The 23225-nt window shown below is 39.0% G+C and overlaps 2 protein-coding genes across 7 annotated transcripts in view; both read left to right on the forward strand.

The window, feature by feature from the left end:
• The first annotated feature begins 10402 nt into the window (after nt 1-10402).
• Nucleotides 10403-14331, forward strand: LOC122070968 (GATA zinc finger domain-containing protein 7-like). Of its 3 annotated transcripts, none has more exons than XM_042635228.1 (4): nt 10403-10562; nt 11635-12185; nt 13486-13641; nt 13923-14331. In XM_042635228.1, exons 2-4 carry the CDS (start codon nt 11657-11659, stop codon nt 14099-14101), a joined length of 864 nt encoding a protein of 287 aa, XP_042491162.1. In that variant the 5' UTR covers nt 10403-10562; nt 11635-11656; the 3' UTR covers nt 14102-14331. The 3 variants fall into 3 exon arrangements, with proteins under 3 accessions (XP_042491162.1, XP_042491160.1, XP_042491161.1); XM_042635226.1 differs by having other exon boundaries at nt 10410-10562; nt 13435-13641; XM_042635227.1 differs by having other exon boundaries at nt 10411-10562; nt 11652-12185; nt 13435-13641.
• Nucleotides 14332-17783: 3452 nt separating this feature from the next.
• The window catches only part of LOC122070941, a 19046-nt gene continuing 13604 nt past the window's right edge, over nt 17784-23225 (forward strand). Inside the window, exons 1-5 of one of the 4 annotated variants that reach the window (XM_042635189.1) lie at nt 17784-17923; nt 19151-19491; nt 19628-19778; nt 21963-22309; nt 22395-22545. In XM_042635189.1, the coding sequence (XP_042491123.1) occupies nt 17896-17923; nt 19151-19491; nt 19628-19778; nt 21963-22309; nt 22395-22545 (1018 nt within the window). In that variant the 5' untranslated portion in view covers nt 17784-17895. The other 3 variants (XM_042635187.1, XM_042635188.1, XM_042635190.1) reach the window with 3 other exon arrangements.

Below are 23225 nucleotides of genomic sequence, written 5' to 3' on the forward strand. Positions count from 1 at the left end.
CATTCGGTATTCCTCAGCATGGGATGCCTCATCCTTATGCCTACTATCCTACCTATGCTCCTAACTTCCCGGCGACGAGTAATACGTCAAGGGTGGTAGAGTCGTTCAAGAGGAACTTACCGCCGGTATTCTCTAAGGTGGGGAGTGATCCTCTAGAACCGGATCAATGGATCCAAGAATTGGAGAAGATATTTGAGGTGCTTGAGTGCACGGATGCCCAGAAGCTCATCTGTGCTGGGTTACAACTCAAGAAAGAGGCAAATTCTTGGTGGCAAGCTTCCAAGCCTATATTAATGGCTGCTCATCCAGAACCTACTTGGGAGCAGTTTAAGGAATTGTTCTTGGACAACCACTATCCGCGCAGTTTCAGAGATCGGAAGGAGACTGAGTTCATGGCCTTAACTCAAGGAGGTAAAACTGTTCTTGAATATCAGCAACAATTTGAAAGTTTGTTCCATTTCGCCCCAAGGCATATGCGAACAGCTGAAGAGAAGGCAGCAAGGTTCCTAAAAGGCCTAAAAGCATCTATTGGGTCGGTGCTTGAAGTCTTGGATTTGACCGAATATGGCCAGATTGTACAGAAGGCCAAAACAATGGAAGATAAGCAAAAGGGTGAACAGTCCCTCACTCCTGGACTGTGGAAGAGATCAAATCCATTCCCAGATGTGGGGAATTCCTCCAAGGCATACCGTGGATCATATAGCTCGGGGCCTATGTATAGGCAGCCCTATAGGCCATCTGGCTATCCTTCTAGGCCAGTTGGTGGTTCGGGTTCAACCTCTATTCGCCCGAACACTAGTGTGGCTCCTACAGCTCCAAGGCCACCTCGACCTTCATCTGCATCGGGTCAAGTGCAGAGGGGCCCCGCTCCAGTTCCGACGTCTCAGATTCGTTGCTTCAATTGCCATTCCTATGGGCATTATGCGAAAGACTGTCGGTCCCGACCAGCCTTGCCCTCCAGTCAGCCCTCTGCTTACCGACCTCCCTTGCCTCGAGGCAATCAACCGCAGGGAAGGATGTATGCCCTATCAGCCGAGGAAGCTGAGGCTAGTACAGAAGTTGTAGCAGGTACATTTTAAACTAAGAAGTTCATTATGATTAATATTGATGACCTGCTGAAATTATATACATTGTTATATTAGGTATCCTACCCATATCGGGCATACCAGCCTATGTTTTATTTGATTCAGGAGCTACTCATTCATTCGCATCTAAGAGATTTGTAGGGAAGCTTGGGATGTCACCCAGGATCCTAGACCAGGGAATGATTGTTAGTATGCCTACTGGTAAAATTGCACAGTTGAAGGAAGTGTATGGGACCGTGCCCAGTGGAGATTAGTGGAAAGAACTTTGATGCACAACTTATTAAATTCAATATGCAGAATTTTGATGCTATATTGGGTATGGATTGGTTGTCGCTCATCGAGCTAATGTGATCTGTGCGGAAAGGCTGATTAAGGTGACAGATGTCTAAGGGAAAGAGTGGGTGTACCGAGCAGATACCATGAAAAGGGAGAGGAAGGTTCTGGTCTCCGCTCTCCAAGCGGTAAAGTTGCTAGAAAGTGGATGTCAGGGTTACATAGCCTCGGTACTCGATGTTGATGCAAGAGTTACACCTCTAGAAGAAGTAAAGGTGGTTAAAGAGTTTCCCGATGTTTTCCCAAATGATCTGATGCATTTACCACCTGACAGAGAGTTGGAGTTTGCCATAGACTTGATTCCTGGAGCCGCTCCAGTATCAAAGGCTCCATATAGGATGGCACCAGCTGAATTGAAGGAGTTGCAGATGCAATTGCAAGAACTATTAGAAAAGGGGTTTATTCGCCCAAGTGTTTCACCTTGGGGTGCCCCGGTGTTGTTTGTCAAGAAGAAGGATGGTAGTTTGCGTATGTGCATAGATTACCGGGAGTTGAATAAGCTAACCATTAAGAACCGGTATCCGTTGCCACGCATTGATGATTTATTTGATCAGTTGCAGGGAGCCAGAGTATTTTCGAAGATAGACCTTCGGTCCGGCTATTATCAGCTCAAGATAAAGAGTAAGGATATACCCAAAACAGCATTTAGGACTCGATACGGACATTATGAGTTCCTAGTGTTGTCATTCGGGTTAACCAATGCACCGGCAGCATTTATGGATCTAATGAATCGAGTATTTCAGGATGTGCTCGACAAATGGGTAATTGTTTTTATTGACGATATCTTGATCTACTCCAAGACCGAGGAGGAGCACACTCAACACTTGAGAATGGTGTTACAGAGGTTGAGAGATCAACAGTTGTTTGCCAAGTACAGCAAGTGTGAATTCTGGCTTGAACAAGTTGGATTCCTGGGGCACGTAGTGTCTAAAGCTGGAATCGAAGTAGATCCTGCTAAGGTAAAAGCAGTAGTGGAATGGGAAAGTCCCAAGAATGTTACTGAAATTAGAAGCTTCCTGGGTTTGGCTGGATATTACCGGCGTTTCATCGAGAATTTTGCTCGGATCTCAGCACCAATGACCAAGTTGACGAAAAAGGGTGTGAAATTCGACTGGGCAGAGGAATGTGAGAAGAGCTTCCAGGAATTGAAAGAAAAGTTGGTGACCGCCCCTGGTGCTGACTATTCCTGAAGGCACAGGTGAGATGACAGTTTATACCGATGCTTCCAAAGTTGGTTTGGGTTGTGTTCTCATGCAACGCGGTAAGGTAATAGCATATGCATCCCGACAACTAAAGGAATATGAGAAGAATTACCCCACTCATGACTTGGAACTAGCGGCAGTCATTTTTGCCCTTAAGATCTGGCGACACTATTTGTATGGGGAGAAATGTGAGATATACAGTGATCACAAAAGCCTGAAATACTTCTTCACCCAGAAGGATTTGAATATGAGACAGAGAAGATGGCTTGAACTCATGAAGGATTATGACTGCGATATTCAGTATCATCCCGGCAAGGCTAATGTAGTGGCAGATGCATTGAGTCGGAAGACACAGACTGTGTCGCTTTCATGCTTAGCAGTAAGCTCACCACTTGTGCAAGAGGCGATGCTAATGGAAGAAACCCTCTTATATGAAGGGGCAACCCTAGAGCTTGAACCTCAACCAGAAAATCTTAAGTGGTTGACGGCATCCTTATCGGCTCTACAGGTGCATCCGGCAATTAGGCAAGAGGTGATAATGAAGCAACCTTTGGATCCTGAATTGCAGCGGATCAGAGTTAAGGTTCAAGACCAAACAATGAACGACCCAGATTTTACTTTAGCCAGTGATGGGGCATTGATGTTTCGAGACAGATTGTGTGTACCCGATGATTTGGATATACAGGATAAAATCGTGAGAGAAGCACACAGCTCCGAGTACTCACTCCACCCAGGAAGTACCAAAATGTACAAAGACCTCAAACAGAGTTACTGGTGGCCAAGCATGAAAGTCACCATAGCTTTGTATGTGGCGACTTGTCTTACCTGCCAGAAGGTGAAAGCTGAGAGGCATCGACCTTATGGTACCCTTCAGCCACTCCCAGTACCAGAATGGAAGTGGGAAAGGATTACAATGGATTTCGTCACCGGACTACCAGGTACACCTAAGGGAATAGATGCGATATGGGTGATTGTGGATCGGCTTACCAAGACTGCTCATTTCATTCCTATCAAAGCCAAGTTCTCCATGCCCAAACTAGCACAACTTTACATGGATAACATAGTGCGTTTACATGGAGTGCCAGTGAGCATTGTTTCAGATAGGGACCCAAGGTTCACTTCCAGATTTTGGAAAAGCTTACAGCGTGCCTTGGGATCGCAACTGAACTTGAGTACAGCTTTTCACCCACAGACGGACGGTCAGTCGGAGCGAACCATACAGATATTGGAAGACATGCTCAGGGCGTGTGCAATGGAGATGAGTGGCAGCTGGGAAGAATATATACCTCTTATGGAGTTTGCATATAATAATAGTTACCAAGCTACAATTGGGATGGCTCCATATGAGGCGTTATATGGCAGAAAGTGCAGAACCCCTTTGTATTGGAATGAGGTAGGTGAACGTCGAATGTTAGGACCTGAGATGATACAAATGACTTGTGACAAAGTTGACGTTATTAGAGAATGGATTAAAGCAGCTCAGTCCCGTCAAAAGAGCTATGCGGACACCCGCAGGAAGGAGATTGAATTTCAGCCAGGAGAAAAGGTATTTCTCAAGATCTCTCCTACTAAAGGTTTGCAAAGGTTTCACAGAAAGGGGAAGTTGAGCCCAAGATACATGGGACCATTTGAGATCTTGTCCCGGGTTGGCCCAGTAGCCTACATGCTTGCTCTGCCACCTTCACTTGGAAATGTTCACAATGTATTCCATGTATCCATGCTGAAGAAGTACGTGCATGATCCATCTCATGTACTACCCGTGGAACCAGGGTACCTAGAAGCTGATATGACCTATACAGAGCAGCCAGCTGAAATTTTGGACCGTAAGGTGAAAACCCTTCGTAACCGCTCCATTTCCTATGTAAAGGTGCGATGGGCTGGTCATTCACTTGAAGAAGCATCTTGGGAGGTAGAAGAAGAAATGCGAGCCAAGTACCCTCATCTTTTTGATCAACCAGGTACGCAATTTCGAGGACGAAATTTTTCAGAAGGGGGGGGTAATGTAATATCCCGCTTCTTAAACCCGGTCTGATTTCACGGTTGAACCGGTTTAACCATGCAGGAACCGAGCCAGAGGATGTTAGAGCGAGTTCCTTATGGGCTATGATGGCACGGGTGACCTTAAACACCGGCTGGCCCGACAAGTCCGAGCCAGTGCCAGAAGAGACGGGAGTGCCCAAACCGTGTACGTGCACCTATCATAAGGCTATGTACGGATAGAACAGGTATTATATCCGTATTTTAAGGTTATATACGTATGCTACATTGTATGCTTGGGGTAGGGTCCGAGCCGAGGTCCGAGCCCGGTCAAAATCCCAAGTTTTTACTCTTGGATGGGTATGACCGGTGGGTACACCTACCCACCTGAGTGACCCATCCATCACTATTCACTTAAATAGGAATAGTATATAAAGCTTTATGATTTCTTTTCTTTCCATTTATTACCCCCGTACGTTTGGGAGAAAAGTACAGAGGAGAGAGAAAAAGAAAGGGAAGAAGAAAGGAAGAGGAAGAAAGGGAAGATTTCAGCGGCGCCGGAGCTCGATCTCGCCATTCCGGTGCCGGGAGAGTAATCTTCAACTCGAGATCTACAGTTGGAGGTAAGAAAAGTTGGGTTTTATGAACATTCACCATACCCACGCCTTAAACCCTTGATTCGAGTATGGTTTCTTAAGATCTTGTAAACACACTTTGAAATGATGAATCTAAGGCTTAATAGATGATTTATGTGTGGATCTTGAAGGAATTGAAGAGATATTGACAAGGTAGAAGGAGCATTGTGAGTTGGAAGTGTTTTGGAGGGTTTGAAGTCATTCTTGAGCAAAGAAGGTATGATGGTTCCCCTTACTTAAATCTAACTTAGATCTAAGCTAGAACCATCCTATAGGACTTTAAAGGTGTGAAGAATGGGTTGAGAAAAGCCCTATTTGGGTCCCCAAGGAATGGGGGAAGTTGAGAAGAAACTGGAGTTTTTCCGCCAAAACCGGCGGGTAGGACCGGTGGGTAGACAACCCGCCTGAGTCACCCACCTGAGAGGACCAGGGGGGTTCTGGCCAAACCGGCGGGTAGGACCGGCGGGTCCTACCGGCGGGTCCATACCCGCCGGTCCAAAACCGGCGGGTAGGACCGGTGGGTAGACAACCCACCTGAGTGACCCACCCGAGTGGCCAGAATGTGATTTTTGGGTCCGATCGAGCCCAAATCGGACGTGGGACCTTCTTTCGACGTTCTAAACACGATTTTGACGTCGGATTTCATTAATTTTGATTCTAAAATGGTGAAGTACTAACCCCGCTCAATTTTGTTAGGTTCACCAAAGCCTTCCCGATTCGCTCCGGATCTCACCCGTACCGAGCGGGACTCCTTGTACGCTACATGTAAGTGGAGAGAGAGGACGTTTGGCCTATTTCAAGGCATTTGTTTGGCATTCATATAACTATATCTAATTTAGTCATGTCATCATGAATATGCTATATAGATTAGTCATTTCACACATTGATGTGCATTTATGCTATGTTTACTTTTAAATACAAATTGAATGAGATGATATATGTCGAATGTGTACATCATGTTGCATAATGCCTTGATAGACTAGATGCCGTGGTCGGCTTGGAAACGAATGCATTGGTGGCCCGTGGTATGGGACACGGAGGCACTATGCAGTCGTACTGCATATAGGAGCATGCGGTATTAGGATTCTCACCATCCCGTGCTACGACCCTTCCCAACAGGGGTTCAGGTGTTGAGTTGCCATTTGGGGGGAAGCAGGGGTCGCGGTTGTCGGACACTGTGGCGGTTAGGCATTACACCCGAAAAGTCATGTAGGACAGTCGGCAACCCCGGTGGTATTTCAAGAGGGCCAATCGTACTGCTTTTAAATTGCTGGAGTCAGCACTGTCATTTAATTTATTTACATTTCTGTTGAGAGCCGGTGGATGGCATTGTCTTTATTTTCCGAGTACTCACGGTGGGCCTTCTCCAACAGCCCTATGGGCGTATCGCGGGAGGGAGTTCGCGGCTCGTACCCGGAGTATACGCGCACTGTGGTTGTAGTAGCACTAAAACCAAAGACTTAGTAATGTTGATTAGGTGTATGTGATTTAAAATGAATTGCATGGCATGTAGTGCATATGATGTGTTGTGTTGTGTGGACTGTTGTGTGTGGTCCACCTCTCTACTTACTGAGCTAGTGAGCTCATTCCACGTGTGCACCCCTTTTTAGATGATTTTGCAGGTCATGCATCTGAGGAGCAGGGGGTAGGTCCCCCAGTCGAGTTTCCTGAGGAGGACTGGTGGACCCCTGAGGAGTTTGAGCACGGCGTAGACTGCGCGTGTGAGAGCTGTGTTGCGGGGCAGCGGTTCTGAGGCCGAGCTGAGCTCCAGCCTTGATACCGATGCCGGGCTGCGTACTCTGATGTTTTTGATAATTTCCTGTATATAATTGATATTCAAACTTTATTCTTTTTGTGTATATATACATGCCTTTGGGCCCAAATGTATATAATTATGGTATCGCCATTTGGGTATCAGGTATATGGGAATTATTACAGGTAAAACTTAGTCTTCCGCTGATTTGATGAGTTGATTTTAGTGTGTGTATGCTGTGGTGGAATACAGTGTCTGATGATCCTGGCAGGTTTGGGTTAACCGGTGTTAACTCGGTCACCGCTCCGGTTCAGTGCGAACGGGGTGTGACATATATAGTCTTATTGCCATTCTTGTAGACTGCTTATATATATATTAAAATATTAGTCGATCTTTTTTGGTTGCCAACCTGTTATTTAGGCTCTCAACGGAATCTCTACCTCTCTTGATTAGGCAACCTTGGAAATAGTTGATGATATTTATGTGCTTTCTCTAGATTTTGTTTCATTCCATGCAGTTCTAACAAGGAAGCTCACTTCTTTGCAAGTGGTGCTCTTAAATTTTATCGTTCTCATACATGGTGGACTCACACCCACTTTTTCTTGTAAATAACTCATATATCAGCAGGAGTTCCTCCTTGACCATTTTTTGGGATAACATTTTGTTTCTTTACCAAAAAAAAAAAAAAAAAAAGCCCTTTGATGGAGCTAAGATTTTTTGAACAAGTAGACCTCAATGCCTCTTCCACACATCAAATTTTAGCCTACTCTAAGTTGGTCAAGAGGAAAATTATAACAACAACAACAACAATAATTATAATCTTATCTCAAAAATAAATGGGGTCGGCTACATAGATCCGAAAAGTTGTTAACCAGTGAACTAAAGTATTAAATTATCTGAAATGATTAGATCAAATTCAAGTCAGTCTATTTTATATATTCAGTGTTTTCATCCAAGTCATGTGAAACTCACCAAGTTTAATTTTTTTTAATGGACCATAAACTTAGCTTACAACTAAACAAAGTCATTTTTTTTCTTCTCATATGTGAAGCAGTAATTGCCCATAGTCCTTAGAGGAGGAGGAGGAGTAGGCAAACAAGAAAGATACTATAAAACTTACAGGGAAAAAAATTCACTTACCCTGACCAGCTTTCACTCACCGGACTCACCAGATTTTGAAAAGGACCAAGTCGATTCAAGTCAACTTAACAACCTGATTTTCCAACTATGGATTAGATGAGACAAATCATGGATTTAGTTATTTGTATCTGTATTGGTATTATATTGATCCTGATTGGCATGTATCCACTATCAATCTAATTGGTCAAATTTATCTTTACTTTTCAATAAAAAAATAGGTATTCTTTTTATGATTTTACCCTGCTCTGATATCGATACCCAATCCCAAATCAGTCAAGTTTCAAGATTGATCTCAGCGGAAACCAATAAAATATATACAACCCATACGGCCGACCCAATTCCGATACCTAAAATCGACTTCTGAAAAAAAAAAAAAAAAAAAAAAAACACCTATTGTCCACACCAGCCTCACTTCATGTGCGAAATTTCAGCCCAAGAAAAGATTATCTAACAGATACGAAAAATCTATCTTTCTTGGACAATAATAGAAAAACGTGTTAAATGACTTAAATCATAAATGACAATACGGAAAATCTATCATTTTTTGGACAAATAATAAAACCAAATTTTAATTACATGGAGTAAATGCCAAACTGAGTTTGGTTTTAATATTAATATATGTAATTATATGTATTTTTTACTGTAAGATACATGTAATTAAAATTTAAGTACCCTACTGACTTTGGTTTTAATATTTATAGATGCCTAATCTCGACCTTAATCTATTATCCAAAAGTTAAAATTTCCAAATGAGTAGTGTTCACTGTACTACTAGCTGATTTTAACGAGGTATTGGATGATCAAGTCCTCATAATGGATGGAGTGAGGTTTGGGATTAAGAGTGATTAAAATAGGGAAAATTTTCTAGATTTACATAATAATAATAATAATAATAATAATAATAATAATAATAATAATAATAATAATAAATACAAAACAACGTTGACTTTGTTTTACATTTACTCTTCTTGTAAACTTATTTGTTTTGCTTCACCAAAAAAAAAAAAAAAAATTGTAGTTTTATTTTTTCTTATTTAATAGTTCTAGGAAATTATCTCATTAAATTACGGGTTGGGTTCGCAACTTAGTTGTGTGGCTACTGCATTAGTGTGGGGAACAATCAAGGACAGGGTGGTCTTCTTACTATCCTTTGTCGCCTTTGATATTATTTCTGATTTCTACACGTTTCATAGCTCCACTGGAAATTCCCTCTATCTCTACTGTGTTCCAGCTTGGAAGTTTTCACCGCTTATTCAGGGTTGACTCCTGGATTTGATGGTAGATTTAAAAAGCTACCTACATACCCTTTAAGCCTCGGTGTAAGGGTGAACAACCAGCCAGTAGCGATCTTTCCCCTAAAATATTATGGAAAGAATTTATTTGACCTACCAATGGAGGGTGCGTTAGCATCCTTAGGTAGCGATCTTTGTTCTCTAAAATATTATGGAAAAATGTTATTCGAGTTGCCAGTGTAGGGTTTGTTGGCACCCTCGGTTATCGATATTTTTCCCTTAATATTCGAGCTGCCAGTGGAGGGTTCGTTGGCATCCTCGATTAGTGATATTTTTCCTTTAAAATATTATTGGAAAAAAATTATCTGAGTCGCCAGTGTAGAATTCGCTGACACACAATCTCTCTCTCTCTCTCTCTCTCTCTCTCTCTCTCTCTCCCCGTCTTCTTCTTCTTACATAAAATGACTTTGCTACCCTCTTATGTCTGAAACAGTTCGGTCACACCCATGGATTTAGGTATCAATTGTATCGTGCCGATATTGTCTGTGACTGATACCAATACTTGGCCAATCCATGATCAGGTATCGTATCGGTATTAGGGGTAAAAGCGTACAAAAAAAATATTTTTTTATGAGAAGCAAAGGTAAAAGTGATTGATCCGATCTGATCTAACTGAACCAGGATCGGTATCATATCGGTCTCACACCCGATTATGCAGCTTGCTTTATATATATTTAAAAAAAAAAAATGCTGCTTGTTGAGAGAACCCTTTACCTTAAAATAGAAAATAATTAAGACTAGAGATCCCATAAAATCTTGGGTGCTTTGGTTCTCTCTGGGTTCATAATAATTATAATTAAAATAAAAAAAAAGGAAATAGACTCACTCGTCTCACTATTGTTTCCATATTGATACTTATAACATTGAATGGTCTCTATATAAGGAAGTTTAGGTGAATAAGGAAATACAATCCCTTTCATCACCCATTTAGGAAGTTGGTCACCCATTTGGCAAGTATTCTTGGGTAATTAATCTTACCAAACAGTTTCCTTTATTCTCTAAACCAAAGAAGAAGAAACGAGAAGAGGAGTAGAGGAAGAGTAACTATAAGAAGGAGAAGGAGAAGGAGAAGAAGAAGAAGAAGAAGAAGGGGATAGAAGCTAGGTAGCTAGAACCTCACCTACAACACCTAAACACTGAGACAGGTACGTACCTTTTATGTTTTCCAGTATAATATTTATTCTTTCGTGAGGTTAATATAGGCTTCATGTGATTTCATCCTTCGTAGTAGAGAATATTTGTGCGCTCTCTCTCTCTCTCCCTCTCTCTCTCTCAGTTTTCTTTCAGCCATGCAAGAGAGGAAGAAATTCTTATACTCAAATGTGAGTGACAGTGAGGATTCAACGGTTGTAAGGGCCCATAGGGCCCGGGATACATTTATCAGCTCATTGTCTCCCCGTAGATGATTTTTGTGCGAAACCTTTCACCACTAGTGATGAAACCCTGTGTCATCCCATAGTTTAATAAATAAATTTGTGTCATCAATGACTCCCACTTTAAGTTTCAACAACAAGCGATCCGTAGATCGGTTGATTGAATTGGTGAATCTGGCGTGATCAATTCCGACTTCGGCCCATTCATGCAAAGTTACCCTAAAATCTGTGAATTTTCAGATCGGAGGCCAAATTCGATCCTCGATCCAATGTTTTACCGTCCAACTTTCACTTTTTGGAGCTCTTCTTCCTAGGCTTGTTCTGCCATTTTGGCACTTTTGGGAAGTTTTCTAGATAGGGAAGAGTTCTCTGTCCGGGAGTCAATGGAAGTACACCTGAAGACCTCATCAGGGTAGGCATTTCCACTTTTCATGGGGGTGCGGTGATTATTTTGTCCGCCTCAATATCTGGTGCAGCCCCTACACTCCCAGGATAGGGTCATTTTTTCCCTTTTGATCAAATTCAGGCCAATTTTGTCGATTCCTCAAACTATGTTTCCGTAAAAAAATAAAAATAAAAAAAAGAAAGAAAGAAAGAAAAGAAGTTGTTATAATCCTTGTCGATATCCTCTTGATATTTTAACAATCACAACATTATCCCAACTAAATGAGATCGTGTACGTGATAGGGCTCAAGTCTAGCATGACAGCAGATAGAATTATGTGGAGGACAAAAACCCACATAGTCGATTCCTTGTAGGGGATGTTCCTATGATGTTCTCTGTATATATTGCTTTGACTTCTTAATGATGAATCTAACATTAGTGATGAATGTAAATTGTGTAGTGAATATTGTTGTGTAGGTGAGATGGAAAAACAAGATAGCAAAGAACAAGGCAGATTGGATGGATTAGTAGAACTGAATGAGTCTAATACAACAACAAGAAGATCATCAGGAGGATCAGGTGGTGGTGGTCACTCTGTTAGTTTTCTACATGGCAGTAATAGTAGTAGTAATGGTAATATTGCTGCACCATCAGGAAGTACATTTGGAACATATCTTCCTTTTGATCTCAGTCGTCAATCCATGACCACTACTGGTGATCAAAGAGGCAACATTAATATTAATAATAGTAATAATGTCCAACACCATGGTAGCTCAGCTACTTATGCAACTGCAGCAAATTCCAATTATCCCTACCGTCGCAGAAGTACTGTGTCATCATCATCATCAGCAGCAGCAGGAGGAAGCCCTTACAGTGGTCCTAGTTTGTCACATGAAGCACTTCCTCCTGTTGATCATCATGCAGCTGATCAGAGATCTAAGGGTTCAGCTTACAGTATGCCAAAGGCGTTTCTCTTTGGTAGCACTAGTTCCCAAGCTCAAGCTCCTTCAGGTATGCAAACAATGGCTATGACATCTTTATTAATATGTCAAATGATATATGTTCTGCAAAGGTTTCCTTGAACAATGGCTTTGTCACATTTCATATTAAATGGGGCCAAATTTTGTGGACATGTAGATCTTAAACCCCTGTTAATTTTCAATTCAAATGGATAATGTCATGTGGCAAATTAAAGCTTTGAAAATTTATGAAATATAGAGACCTTGGTGCAACAGTAAGGTTGTTCCATTGTGATTTAATATCCGCGGGTTCAAGTCAAGAAACAACATCTCAATGCACAGAGTTAAGGTTGCATATGCTATACCGCTCACCGAACCCTGCAATACCCTACAAGTGAAGTGTCACATGACCAGTCCAACCCATGGAATGATATCATTTGCTTTGGTAGGTGTATCTCATAGTTTTAAAACATGACATACCATGTAAAGGATGCTACATCATATATGTGCAATCAGTAGCACATCCACAGACAATGTGGGACTTTTTGTATTTTTACATAGCAAGAGCTTAATGAGCTAGGTACCCATTTTTTGTTGGTCAAAATTTCCACATCATTGAGCCATGTGGCTCAAAATAGTGGATTGTGGAGAGAGAGAGAGAGAGAGAGAGAGAGAGAGAGAGAGAGAGAGAGAGAGAGAGAGAGAGAGAGAGAGAGAGAGAGAGAGAGAGGGAGTTTTCAAACTATATACATGTGAAGTAAAAAATGGGCTAGCCTCTAGCGCAACAATTAAGTTGCACTATTGCAACATGTTGGTCATGACAGGTTCAAAACTTTGAAACAGTCTCTTCTATGAAGCAGGGGGTAAGGCTAGGGCAAATAGTAGTTTGTGGAGAGAGAGAGAGAGAGAGAGAGAGAGAGAGAGAGAGAGAGAGGTTTTCAAACTATATACATATTAAGTAAAAAGTGGGCTAGCCTCCAGCGCAACAATTAAGTTGCATTATTGTAACATGTTGGTCATAGGTTCAAAACTTTGAAACAACCTCTTCTATGAAGCAAGGGCTAAGGCTGCGTACAGTTGCCCCCTCCTAGACGATGTAGTAGTGAGAGCTTCATGCACTAGGTTGCTCTTTATACTTGTTAAGAAAAAGTTGCAATAATTTCTTTAAGCATGCCATCAAGGTTTGGTTATTTGATTTTAGATTTTACATAAACTTTCATTTACAGTAGCTATATATTTAGCATGTGATAACAGTATTATTACTGGTTTTCTCCAGATAGCTAATCTCTAAATTAATGCAGCATATGATGAACTGAAGCTAATTGAAAACATTGCTGATACCTTAAGTCCAGCTGAAGTGAGACATCTTCTGTTCCAAGGGCATGAGAATGAGCATATGGCTGCCTCTCTTCTCCACCCTAACATTGGAAGTAATGTTTCACCCCAATGGCGCCAGAATCATGATAATCTTCTTGTTGGCCAATTACCTCCTCGTCCTCATCTTGTTGGTATCACTCACTTTCTCTACCTCTAAATATAATTAGTCTGGATTTAAACATTGTTTAGTTAAGTGACACAATAGTTAAGTTGCATTATTGCAACATGTTAGTCACATGTTCAAAACTTGGAAACAGCCTCTTCTGTGAAAGAAAGGGTAAGGCTACGTACACTTGTCCCTCCCAAACCCTGCAGTAGCGGGAGCCTCGTGCACTGAGTTGCTCTTTTTTATAAACATTGTTTAGTTAGTTTTTTGTCCTTTAAACTTATATTTGTTATATGGGTTTTGCAGATTTGAGAACAAGTTGCATATACTGTTACCAGAATATATCAACTGGGAATACAACTGTTTCAAAACGTTCATGTGGCCATTATTTCCATAACAATTGCTTTCATCTTCAATCTGAATCCATGAAGGGTCAGCATATCTGGATCACTGACTGCCATTTCTGCCAGTTAGAGAAGCATTGAAGCATAAGTAAAGACTCAGGAGGTTTTCAAGCTTGATGGGCTTCTCCTTCTCTTATTTCTGTCTTTTTGATCCGTTTTAAGTTAAAACCATTTTGACTTATTAGCAGTTTCTTCTGGATCAATAATTTCAAATAAATTTTAGTGGTTTAATTGGAAACTTGTAGTTTGTGAACAATTTAATGAGGGATTTTACATAAAACAAATCTTTGATTGTTGGGTTAGAGACTAAATAATTTGTTAAAGGGATGAAAATATTTATATCAGTTTTTTTTTTTTATTTAAATGATAAATTCATATCATTGTTGATGAGCATTTATTCATGTGTGCACTTTATTGGTTTCTTTAAATTTCTAGTAGAACAACATAGGTACTAGGAAGGCACTCATCCGCGGGTTGCTCAGATGGTTTGGGTGAATTAGGGATTGTGTGGATAGGTACACGATCTCAGGTTCGATTCCTCATCTATGCATCTACGATTTAAGTGGAGACCGTGGCTGTGGATTGCTGTGCTAGTCTCCCCACGGATTAGTTGAAGTGAGCGTAAGCTGGCTCGGACACCTTAGAAAAAAAAAAAAAAAAAAAGACTCAATATCAACATTTATGAGGATTAGTGAGATTTAAACTGAATTCCTGATGCTTGGATATGGAGTGAAACATAACAATAGGTTATGATATATTTCAAGTTAATTGCCTAGCTACCAATTTGTCTTCCTAAGTGCCCCCCACCCCCACCCCCAACCGCACCTTCACCTTCACCTTCACCTTGCATGTCACTTAGCTACATTTTCCTATCTCATTTAAATGACTAGAGAAGTTGAAGTTCCAAACAAGAAGCTCATCTTTGAAATGTTTTTGGTCTAGTTTCATTGGGATTTGCATTCAATATAAGGTAAGCCCCATAGGGTAAAATAACAGTGGCATATTATAGACACTTTATTTTGTCACTCAGAGGGCATTGGTAGCGATGATAAACAAGTGCTTGAGAACTAAGTAAATATTTTACTTTAAGGTATAGGAGCTGAGGTTCCTCATAATCTCAAATATGTTGGAGATCATCACCCAAGTGAAATGATCAAAATGCACGTTAATAAGTTTAAAATGTGTTTAATTGACTTAAAATTCACCCATTTTCAAATAAATTATTTTGATACTATATTTCATCATACCTAATTTGGTTTGGGAAAATGAGTTTTTTTTTCTCCCCACCTCGTTTGAAAGGAAAAAAAAAACCATTTTAGTCATGTGAGACCCACTTTAAAATACCGTTAAGTAAATAGTTCCCGACTTGAAAGTATTTGAAAAAAAAATGTTTTAAAATTCCATATGAATCACCAAATTTAGTCTTTCGAAGAAAAAATAAATTGAGTTTTAATGAATTTAGAGTTGGTGGCCAAACCCAACTCGGTTAAAAATAGAACCGTTAAAAGCAAAAGTCTTTTGGTGGTAAAATTTCATTCCGAAACCACATGTAATCTTGCCAACGCGCAACGAACTTAAGTCGGTGTCGAACATCGGAACATGTCTTTATTGATGCTTGCTCGATATTGACAAAACTCTCCCAAGCCGATCAAAGCCCACCAGAAGTTGTGGAGATCGTATGGGAAACCCAAGAGGGGTGAATTGAGAAGTGCAGAACAAAATTCCTACTAAAAAATTCTGTAATTTATTTTAAACAACCTTAAACTGGACAACTATGTTCTTACTTCAATTCCGTAATTTATTTTCTCTTCCTCTTAAAAAAAAAAAAAAAAAAAAAAATCTTCTTGTCATTTAAAACTGTAGTGTTTTTTAAAAAGATGAAATTATTATTTTTATAGCCGATAAGCTAGCGAAGCAAAGTCAGTATTTTTTTTTGCTTCATAGAAAAAAGAAAAAAAAAAAAAATTCAGTTTTGCATAGATGGTAAAAGACCAAGTTTTCTATTCATCCCAGTGGGTTCATATGAATGCCGGGTGTATCGAATGGGTAGTTTGGGGAACAAACTAAAACCCTAGATAAATTTTTTTTTTTTTTTTTTTTTTTTTTTTTAAAGAAAAAAAAGTGCTCCATGGTAGTGATCACAGCACCGTAGGTCGCCAATATCCCCATATGACAAGCAACACTTTCGCAGGACCAACAAACGATAATGATATGTGCTAACTCAAACCTACAACGACCAACCAACCAACCCAATCGAGTGATTATGGGACAAGTGCTTCCTTCCATTAGGCTACCAACCCTATTGGAATCCTATGGGGGCGGTTTTTTAGTCCTGAGCACTGTTAGCAAAAAGCAGGAACGGTAAAAAAACAGAAACGAACAGTATGGGTTTTAAACATGTAGACTTTAAACAAACAAGATAAAAAAAAACTGTACTATACTCGTATAAATTAATGAATTATTACATGAATACTTACATCTAATGTTCAAAATAACTACAGTATTCAGCACTAATGCATATATATATATATATATATATCTCATGTCTCATTATAAGTTATATGACATATAATTGAATATCACTACTACCAATTCTAAATTCATATATTACAGATGTCCAAGTTTTATTGAGCAATGTGACTTAGCTATGATGTTATTCATTGTTGTCAACATAATTAACACACTCTTGAAGTAATGTATGTTAAATCTGAATTAGTAGTCATCATTTTAGAAATATTTTTTAGCAAACATATTAGTTTGTATATCAATTTCGGGATCCATACATTGATATTGAGTTAAAGGTCATATCATGAGAAATATATATAGGACATTGAGTTAGCTTCAAGTTAGCGAAAGAATCAGGTGGATTAAAGTTCGGGAGAGAAATATGGCTAATTAAGTAGACATTATGTTCAACAAATTAAGTCTTAAAAAACGTCAAAAAAAGGGGGAACATGTTTAAACACGTTTTAAACGTGTTTAGAACGGAAATGCTTGCCGTTTGCTGTTTTTCTAAGTATCTTTGAGAAACATACGGGAAAACGTGTTTTAAACGGTAAAAAACGAGAATGTGTTTAAAATGAAGTTTTAAATGTGTTTTTGCTAATAGTGGTCCTGAGTGGAGAAAAACATTGCCTAAGGCTATGTTTGGTAGCCAAGAGAAGAAAATAAAAGAAAAGAGAAAAAATGGTGAGAAAATAAACAGAGTATGTTTTTTTGGGTTACCAAGATAAGAAAATAAAAAAAAAAAAAGAAAAAAATTCAAAAAAGTTTGAATTTTAAGAGAGAGATAGACACATAGGAAATTATTGTGTAATCATTCATTTTTTGTCTTATTATGTTTTCATATTTTCTCATGTGTCCTTGTGTTTTTGGCAAGAAAATTTTCAGGGGAACAAACAAAAATTTCATAATGCTCAAGAGGAATTTTGAATTTGAAAAGGGAAATCTTCTCTTAAGTGAAGACATATCAAATGCAAAGAAAAATTATTAACAGAAGAAAAAAAACTATAAAAAATATATTTTTTTCTTTCTTTTTCTATTCTTCTTTTGGGTACCAAACACAGCTTTAGATTTTATCATAGACTTCTGTCTACGAAAACCCCTTGTTTGGTTAAAAAGGATTTTCACAGAAAAAAAAAAAAAAAAAAAAAAAAACCAAAAAGGATGAGATGAACTGTCAGGATTAGTGCAATTTGTGTGCCAATATTTGTCCTAGTGGGAGCCAGAGCGTGTCACAGTAAACGTCATTTCATGTGGAATATCCAAGACCTTCGGGGGGGTTTCCTTTGCGGCCAAACACCCCAATACGTTTCATTCCGCTATTCCGGAGTAGGGTTACCCTTTGCCCTCTCCTACCTCCCTGAGGCGCCAAAATGCAAATCGATCCTCGCAATCGAAGAGGTGAGCAATGTCCTCATTTATACTTATCTTTACGTTCTCCTGTTGCTCTCCTGCAATGTGTTCTTCAACTTTGTTTTGTTTACCATTCTGGGTAGATTGGATTCGACCCTGTTCTTGCTAGGTTTAGTGGAATACGATGGGTTTTCATTTATGGCTTTCTGGTTTCAGAAGCCATTCTGAAGGTTTTGTTTGTTTTTGAGCTCCATTTAACTGTTTATTGGCATAGAAAAGTGTGATGTATTTTTCTAGAATAGGTTTTACAACAAAGCAGGGAACTTATTGTTACTCTGGAAGAATTGTCAGCTTGAGTGAAAAATGGGACAAAGGTTGAATCAATTATTTCTTCTGATGGTAATACAGGACTTTAAAATCCATTTTTGCCATGGAAATCTTTAAAATTTCTTAGTCCATCCTTCTTTCATTGTTTTTATAGGCTCACAGTAGAAGCAACTGAACTCATTGGTATAATGGCATTAATGATAAACATCATCCTCAGCTAATCATCTCATAATCAAACTCACAAGCCAACAATAATATGGATTACCCAAAAAAGGGGGAAATGAGACTTTTCTTAAGCATCTGACCTTAAGCCATCCAAAGCTTACTGTTTTAATGAGCCTGATATAGAAGCAGCTGAACTCGCTGCCTTTAATAGATGATCAGGGACCTAATGTAATCATCTAATCATCAAAATCATGAGCCCAATATAATTCAGAGCCCAAGCAGGAAAATGTAATCAAGATTTTCTATTGCTTATTGTGGGCTGAATTTGAGCTTCACAATTTGAAGATTAATTTTTTTTTTTTTTACTGAGGAGATCTATTATCTTATCTCAACTCTGATTCTTGTAGGTCCATTATTTCCTTCATGGTTTTTAGTGTGTTCCTACACTAATGAAGCTGCGATACTTACCTCATCGCTGGTTCAATCTATGATATCATGTGAAACTGGGAGTACATATACCTGTAAACATGGACCAACTTGTATTATTATAAAATCAGAGTCAGGCAGTGCTTAGTAATTGAGTTCCTTTTTCCATTAGAATGTCATAGGATCAAAGCAGTAGTGTTGATTTATTTAATGGATTGTTATCCACCTTAACTAGGGTGCTTAATCTAGCTTACATGTAGTGGTTTGCATGAATAATGCTATTAGTTTATGCCTGGAAGAATGAAATGTTCGGATGAATGGAATGATTACTTTCATTTTCTTCTTTTAAATTTGCAGTTGAAGGAATGAGCAGCCAAACCCCAACCACTGGTGACCGATCAAGGACATATTGGACACCATCCATGGAACGTTATTTCATTGATCTTATGCTAGACCAGATGCATAGAGGGAATAAGATTGGTCATACATTCAACAAACAAGCATGGACTGATATGCTTACTTGGTTCAATGCAAAATTTGAATCCCAATATGACAAGGATGTTTTGAAAAGTCGGTACACTAATCTGTGGAAGCAATTCAATGATGTAAAGATTCTGCTCGAGCAGAGTGGGTTTGCCTGGGATGAGGCACGACAAATGGTAACAGCTGATGATTTTGTCTGGGATTCATATATCAAGGTGCATTGCTTGTTTTATGCAAATTTAGAACCTTAACTGTGTGGTTGTCAATTAGCCGACCCCATTTAGTTGGGATAAGGCTGAGTTAGAACTATGTTGTTGTCAATTGCAACTAACTTGTGTACAATGTATACAGGTACACCCTGATGCACGGTCCTACAAGACTAAAACACTTTTGAACTATAATGATTTGTTTGTGATATTTGGATATGCAACTGCTGATGGAAGATACAGCCGTTCAAGTCATGATGTAGACAATGATGATGACTTACAAGCAATAAAAATTGGTGAGGGTTTTTTCCCTTTTTTTTTTTTTATTATTATTTTGATTTTTTACAATTTCTTTTATCTACCTCAAGTTCCAAATTTCAACTTCAATGCACGCTTCACATTGGGAAAATGTGAAATTTTAGATGGTTTTTCTATTATTTCTCAAACAATGGGAAACCTAGTAGAAAGAAAAAGAAGGGAAAATTTTAGGTGAATGTTATTCAAATGACTACAGAGAGCGGACCTTGGCGCAACAGTAAGGTTGCTCCATTGTGACCAAGTGGTCGCGGGTTTGAGTCGGGAAACAACCTCTCTGCGAAGCAGCGGTAAGGCTGTATACATTATGACTCTCCCGAGACCCTGCAGGGGCGGGAGCCTTGTGCATTGGGTATGCCTTTTTTTTTCTCCTATTCAAATAACCACATTGCACCTGCATATAAGAATTTAGGCACAGGGGACTAGCAAACGGTAGGAAGATATAATTCATTACCACTTGGAATATTTTATTTCTTTCTTCTTCTTCTTCTTACATTTTGTTCATATGTACCCATGGTTTCAAGTATCGGTATCGTATCGGTATTACCTATATTGTTTCAGGGGTAAAATAGTGAAAAAAATCAGCTAATAAGGATCCAGAAATCCAACCGCAGAGTAGAGAAAAACTTCTCTCCACAGAAAACTATTCCAAGCTGGGCAGTCTATTCTTTCCTTCTTCTTGCTTTCTCTTCTCTCTCTTCTTCTTCTGTACTACTGATTCTGATTTCCTGTTTCTGATATAGTTTCACTTTTCTATATGAGTCTTATTCAAGAAAGTCACTTTGGTGAAAAATACTAAAATCCAAATCCTGTGTTCATGCCATTTCTTCCTCAATACCAAGTATTTGAGCCACCTCAACCTCTTCATTTCAATATGAATAGCAATGTCTTTAAAACTGCCCAGCATGTTAGGCCTCTGGCTTGATGGTTAGCGTTCCAACGGTCTGTTCAAAGTTGCAGATGCTATTAGTATGAGAACTGTAAATCTAATAAATATACGCATGCATCTTGCTCTTGTTGTGGTGGTTAATTCATTAACTATTTATACCTAGTGATTAATGTTCAAGTTGCTGTCATTGCATGTGGTTCCTTATTGCTCTTAAATGAATAATCTTTATAGCTCCTCTTGACCTGGCAGTCCATCTTCTGACTAAGCCAGGGTATGGAGGTTGCTGATCATCTATTCAGTTCAAATGCTTAGAACGATCAAATGCTCGGACTTAATAGACAGTTGACTATCGATGATTCTGACGGTAACTACCAGTCCTGCATAAATATGGATCATCTTGTGCTGGCTGTCAACATTTCTAATGGTCTGACATTGGTCAACGGCGCTGTCAAATTACTACTGCTCCACAATCCGGGATTGAGACCAGGACAAGTGGACAACCATATAATAAAACCTGTCTATATACTTTATTTTTAACTACTCAGAACTCAGAAGGCACAAACATTCCTTCAGATACCTAATGTGAATATGCTTCTTACAGTCTTAGGTTTGTGAAGGGATTTTTGTTTTCCAAATTAATTGCAAATGCTGACTTTCACTATATTGTGAAAATTGCATCCTCATGTACAGAATATACTTAAAAGATATTGAGGTACGAATTATATTAATTCTTGAAATGATGTTAAAAGGACTCTCTGTTTAGATTCTTGATGCAAAATATTTCTGATATTCCTGATTTTCAAATTTGATTAATATCATACCTATTTCTTAATTCAATTGTTGAATATTTTCTCTCCTCTTCTTTTCCCTCTCATTTTGCCCATATTGCCGAAGTGATCCTTAGATTTATTTGTGGCCTTCGAGGAGCCGTATGAAGCTGAAGTCTCATGTGTCATTTTGTAATAGCGTGGAAGCAGTGCTGTTATCACTGACTATAATCTTTTCTGCTCAGCAAATTTTTTCTGAAACATACCTAAGGTGATGTGTACTGCATGCGCTATGTTAACTTATCTTAGAACTATGATCTTGTTATGTGGAAAATTTGCATAGGGTTCCTTTTAAACATGCTGTGTACTATGTATGCCCAAAATGATGACTATGCTTCAGGGTTTTCTATGAACTGCTGCCTAGTATTTGACGAAGTCATAAAATATTTCTAGAAGTTTAATGTTGGTTTAATAAACGAACACATGACTCATTGAAAGGATCTTTGAAGTTTCAGGGGAAGGAACAGGTACCCAAGCATTTGCAACTAATGAGCGCTCAAGGACAGACTGGACACCACCAATGGATCTTTATTTTATTGATCTTATGCTAGACCAGTTGAAGAGAGGAAATAAGATTGATCACACATTCAACAAACAAGCATGGACAGATATGGTAATCTTATTCAATGAAAAATTCAGTTCTCAATATGGAAAGAGAGTTCTGAGGCATCGGTACAAGAAGTTGTGGAAGTACTGCAATGACATTGCAGTCCTTCTAGAGCAGAATGGTTTTTGCTGGGATGAAATACAACATAGAGTAACAGCTGATGATGATGTCTGGGATGCTTATATCAAGGTTTGTGGCATATTAATATAGATCTTCTAAAGTTTCTATATTGTTTGAAGCAGCTGCAGCTCATATTTGATAAAAATGCATGTAGGCACATCCACATGCACGATCATATAGAACAAGAACCTTCCCAAACTATAAAGATCTATGTTTGATATATGGAAATGGAATTACTGGTGGAAGATGCAGTCATTTGGATCAAGAAAAAGATCTTGAAGATGACGCCATAGGAGTGAAGACTGGTGCGTTCCAATTTTATACCATGAACCTAGGTTTCCTCTTTTGTAGTTGTTGGGATTTAAAATGTAACCGTAAGCGTACGGATCAGTGTAGCTACTGGTCGAACATAGGGAGAGCAATCACTTTATTTTTTTATTTCTTTTAATAATGCGAAAGTGAACCGATGAATGGTTGTGATCTAATTCTAATTACCGTCCTAAACATATGTATCTAAAATAATGTCCTAACCATTCGTCATCTAAGAATTTAAAGACACAAGCCACGCAATTAAAATTAAATAAATAAATAACTGAAAATAAATAACCCACGTAATTTAAAAAAAAAAAACAATAAAGGAAAAAAATGCTAAAATAAAAATAAAGTAAAAGAGAGGGGAGAAAGTTAAAGAGAGACTCACAAGTAGGTTTCTCTACTTAGCCCGAGGGATGCATCATAATATGAGCTTCCCTACTTGACTAGAGAGTCACTCTTATAAGGGTTACTCTACTTGGCTTTAGGGAAAGGGAGACAATTAAAATAAAAACAATAAATTGATCGTTCTATGGCTAGGAGGGGCAAAGCCAACACATACACTAGCCATGAACCTTGGGGGAAAGGGATAGCAATAATGTAACGACTGAAATTAAAATCCTAAATTAAGAAAGAAAGGGTAGTCAGAAGAGGGAATGAGAGGGGGGGAGAG

This window comes from Macadamia integrifolia, unplaced genomic scaffold, assembly GCF_013358625.1.
Source record: "Macadamia integrifolia cultivar HAES 741 unplaced genomic scaffold, SCU_Mint_v3 scaffold_15A, whole genome shotgun sequence".
Taxonomy (NCBI): domain Eukaryota; kingdom Viridiplantae; phylum Streptophyta; class Magnoliopsida; order Proteales; family Proteaceae; genus Macadamia; species Macadamia integrifolia.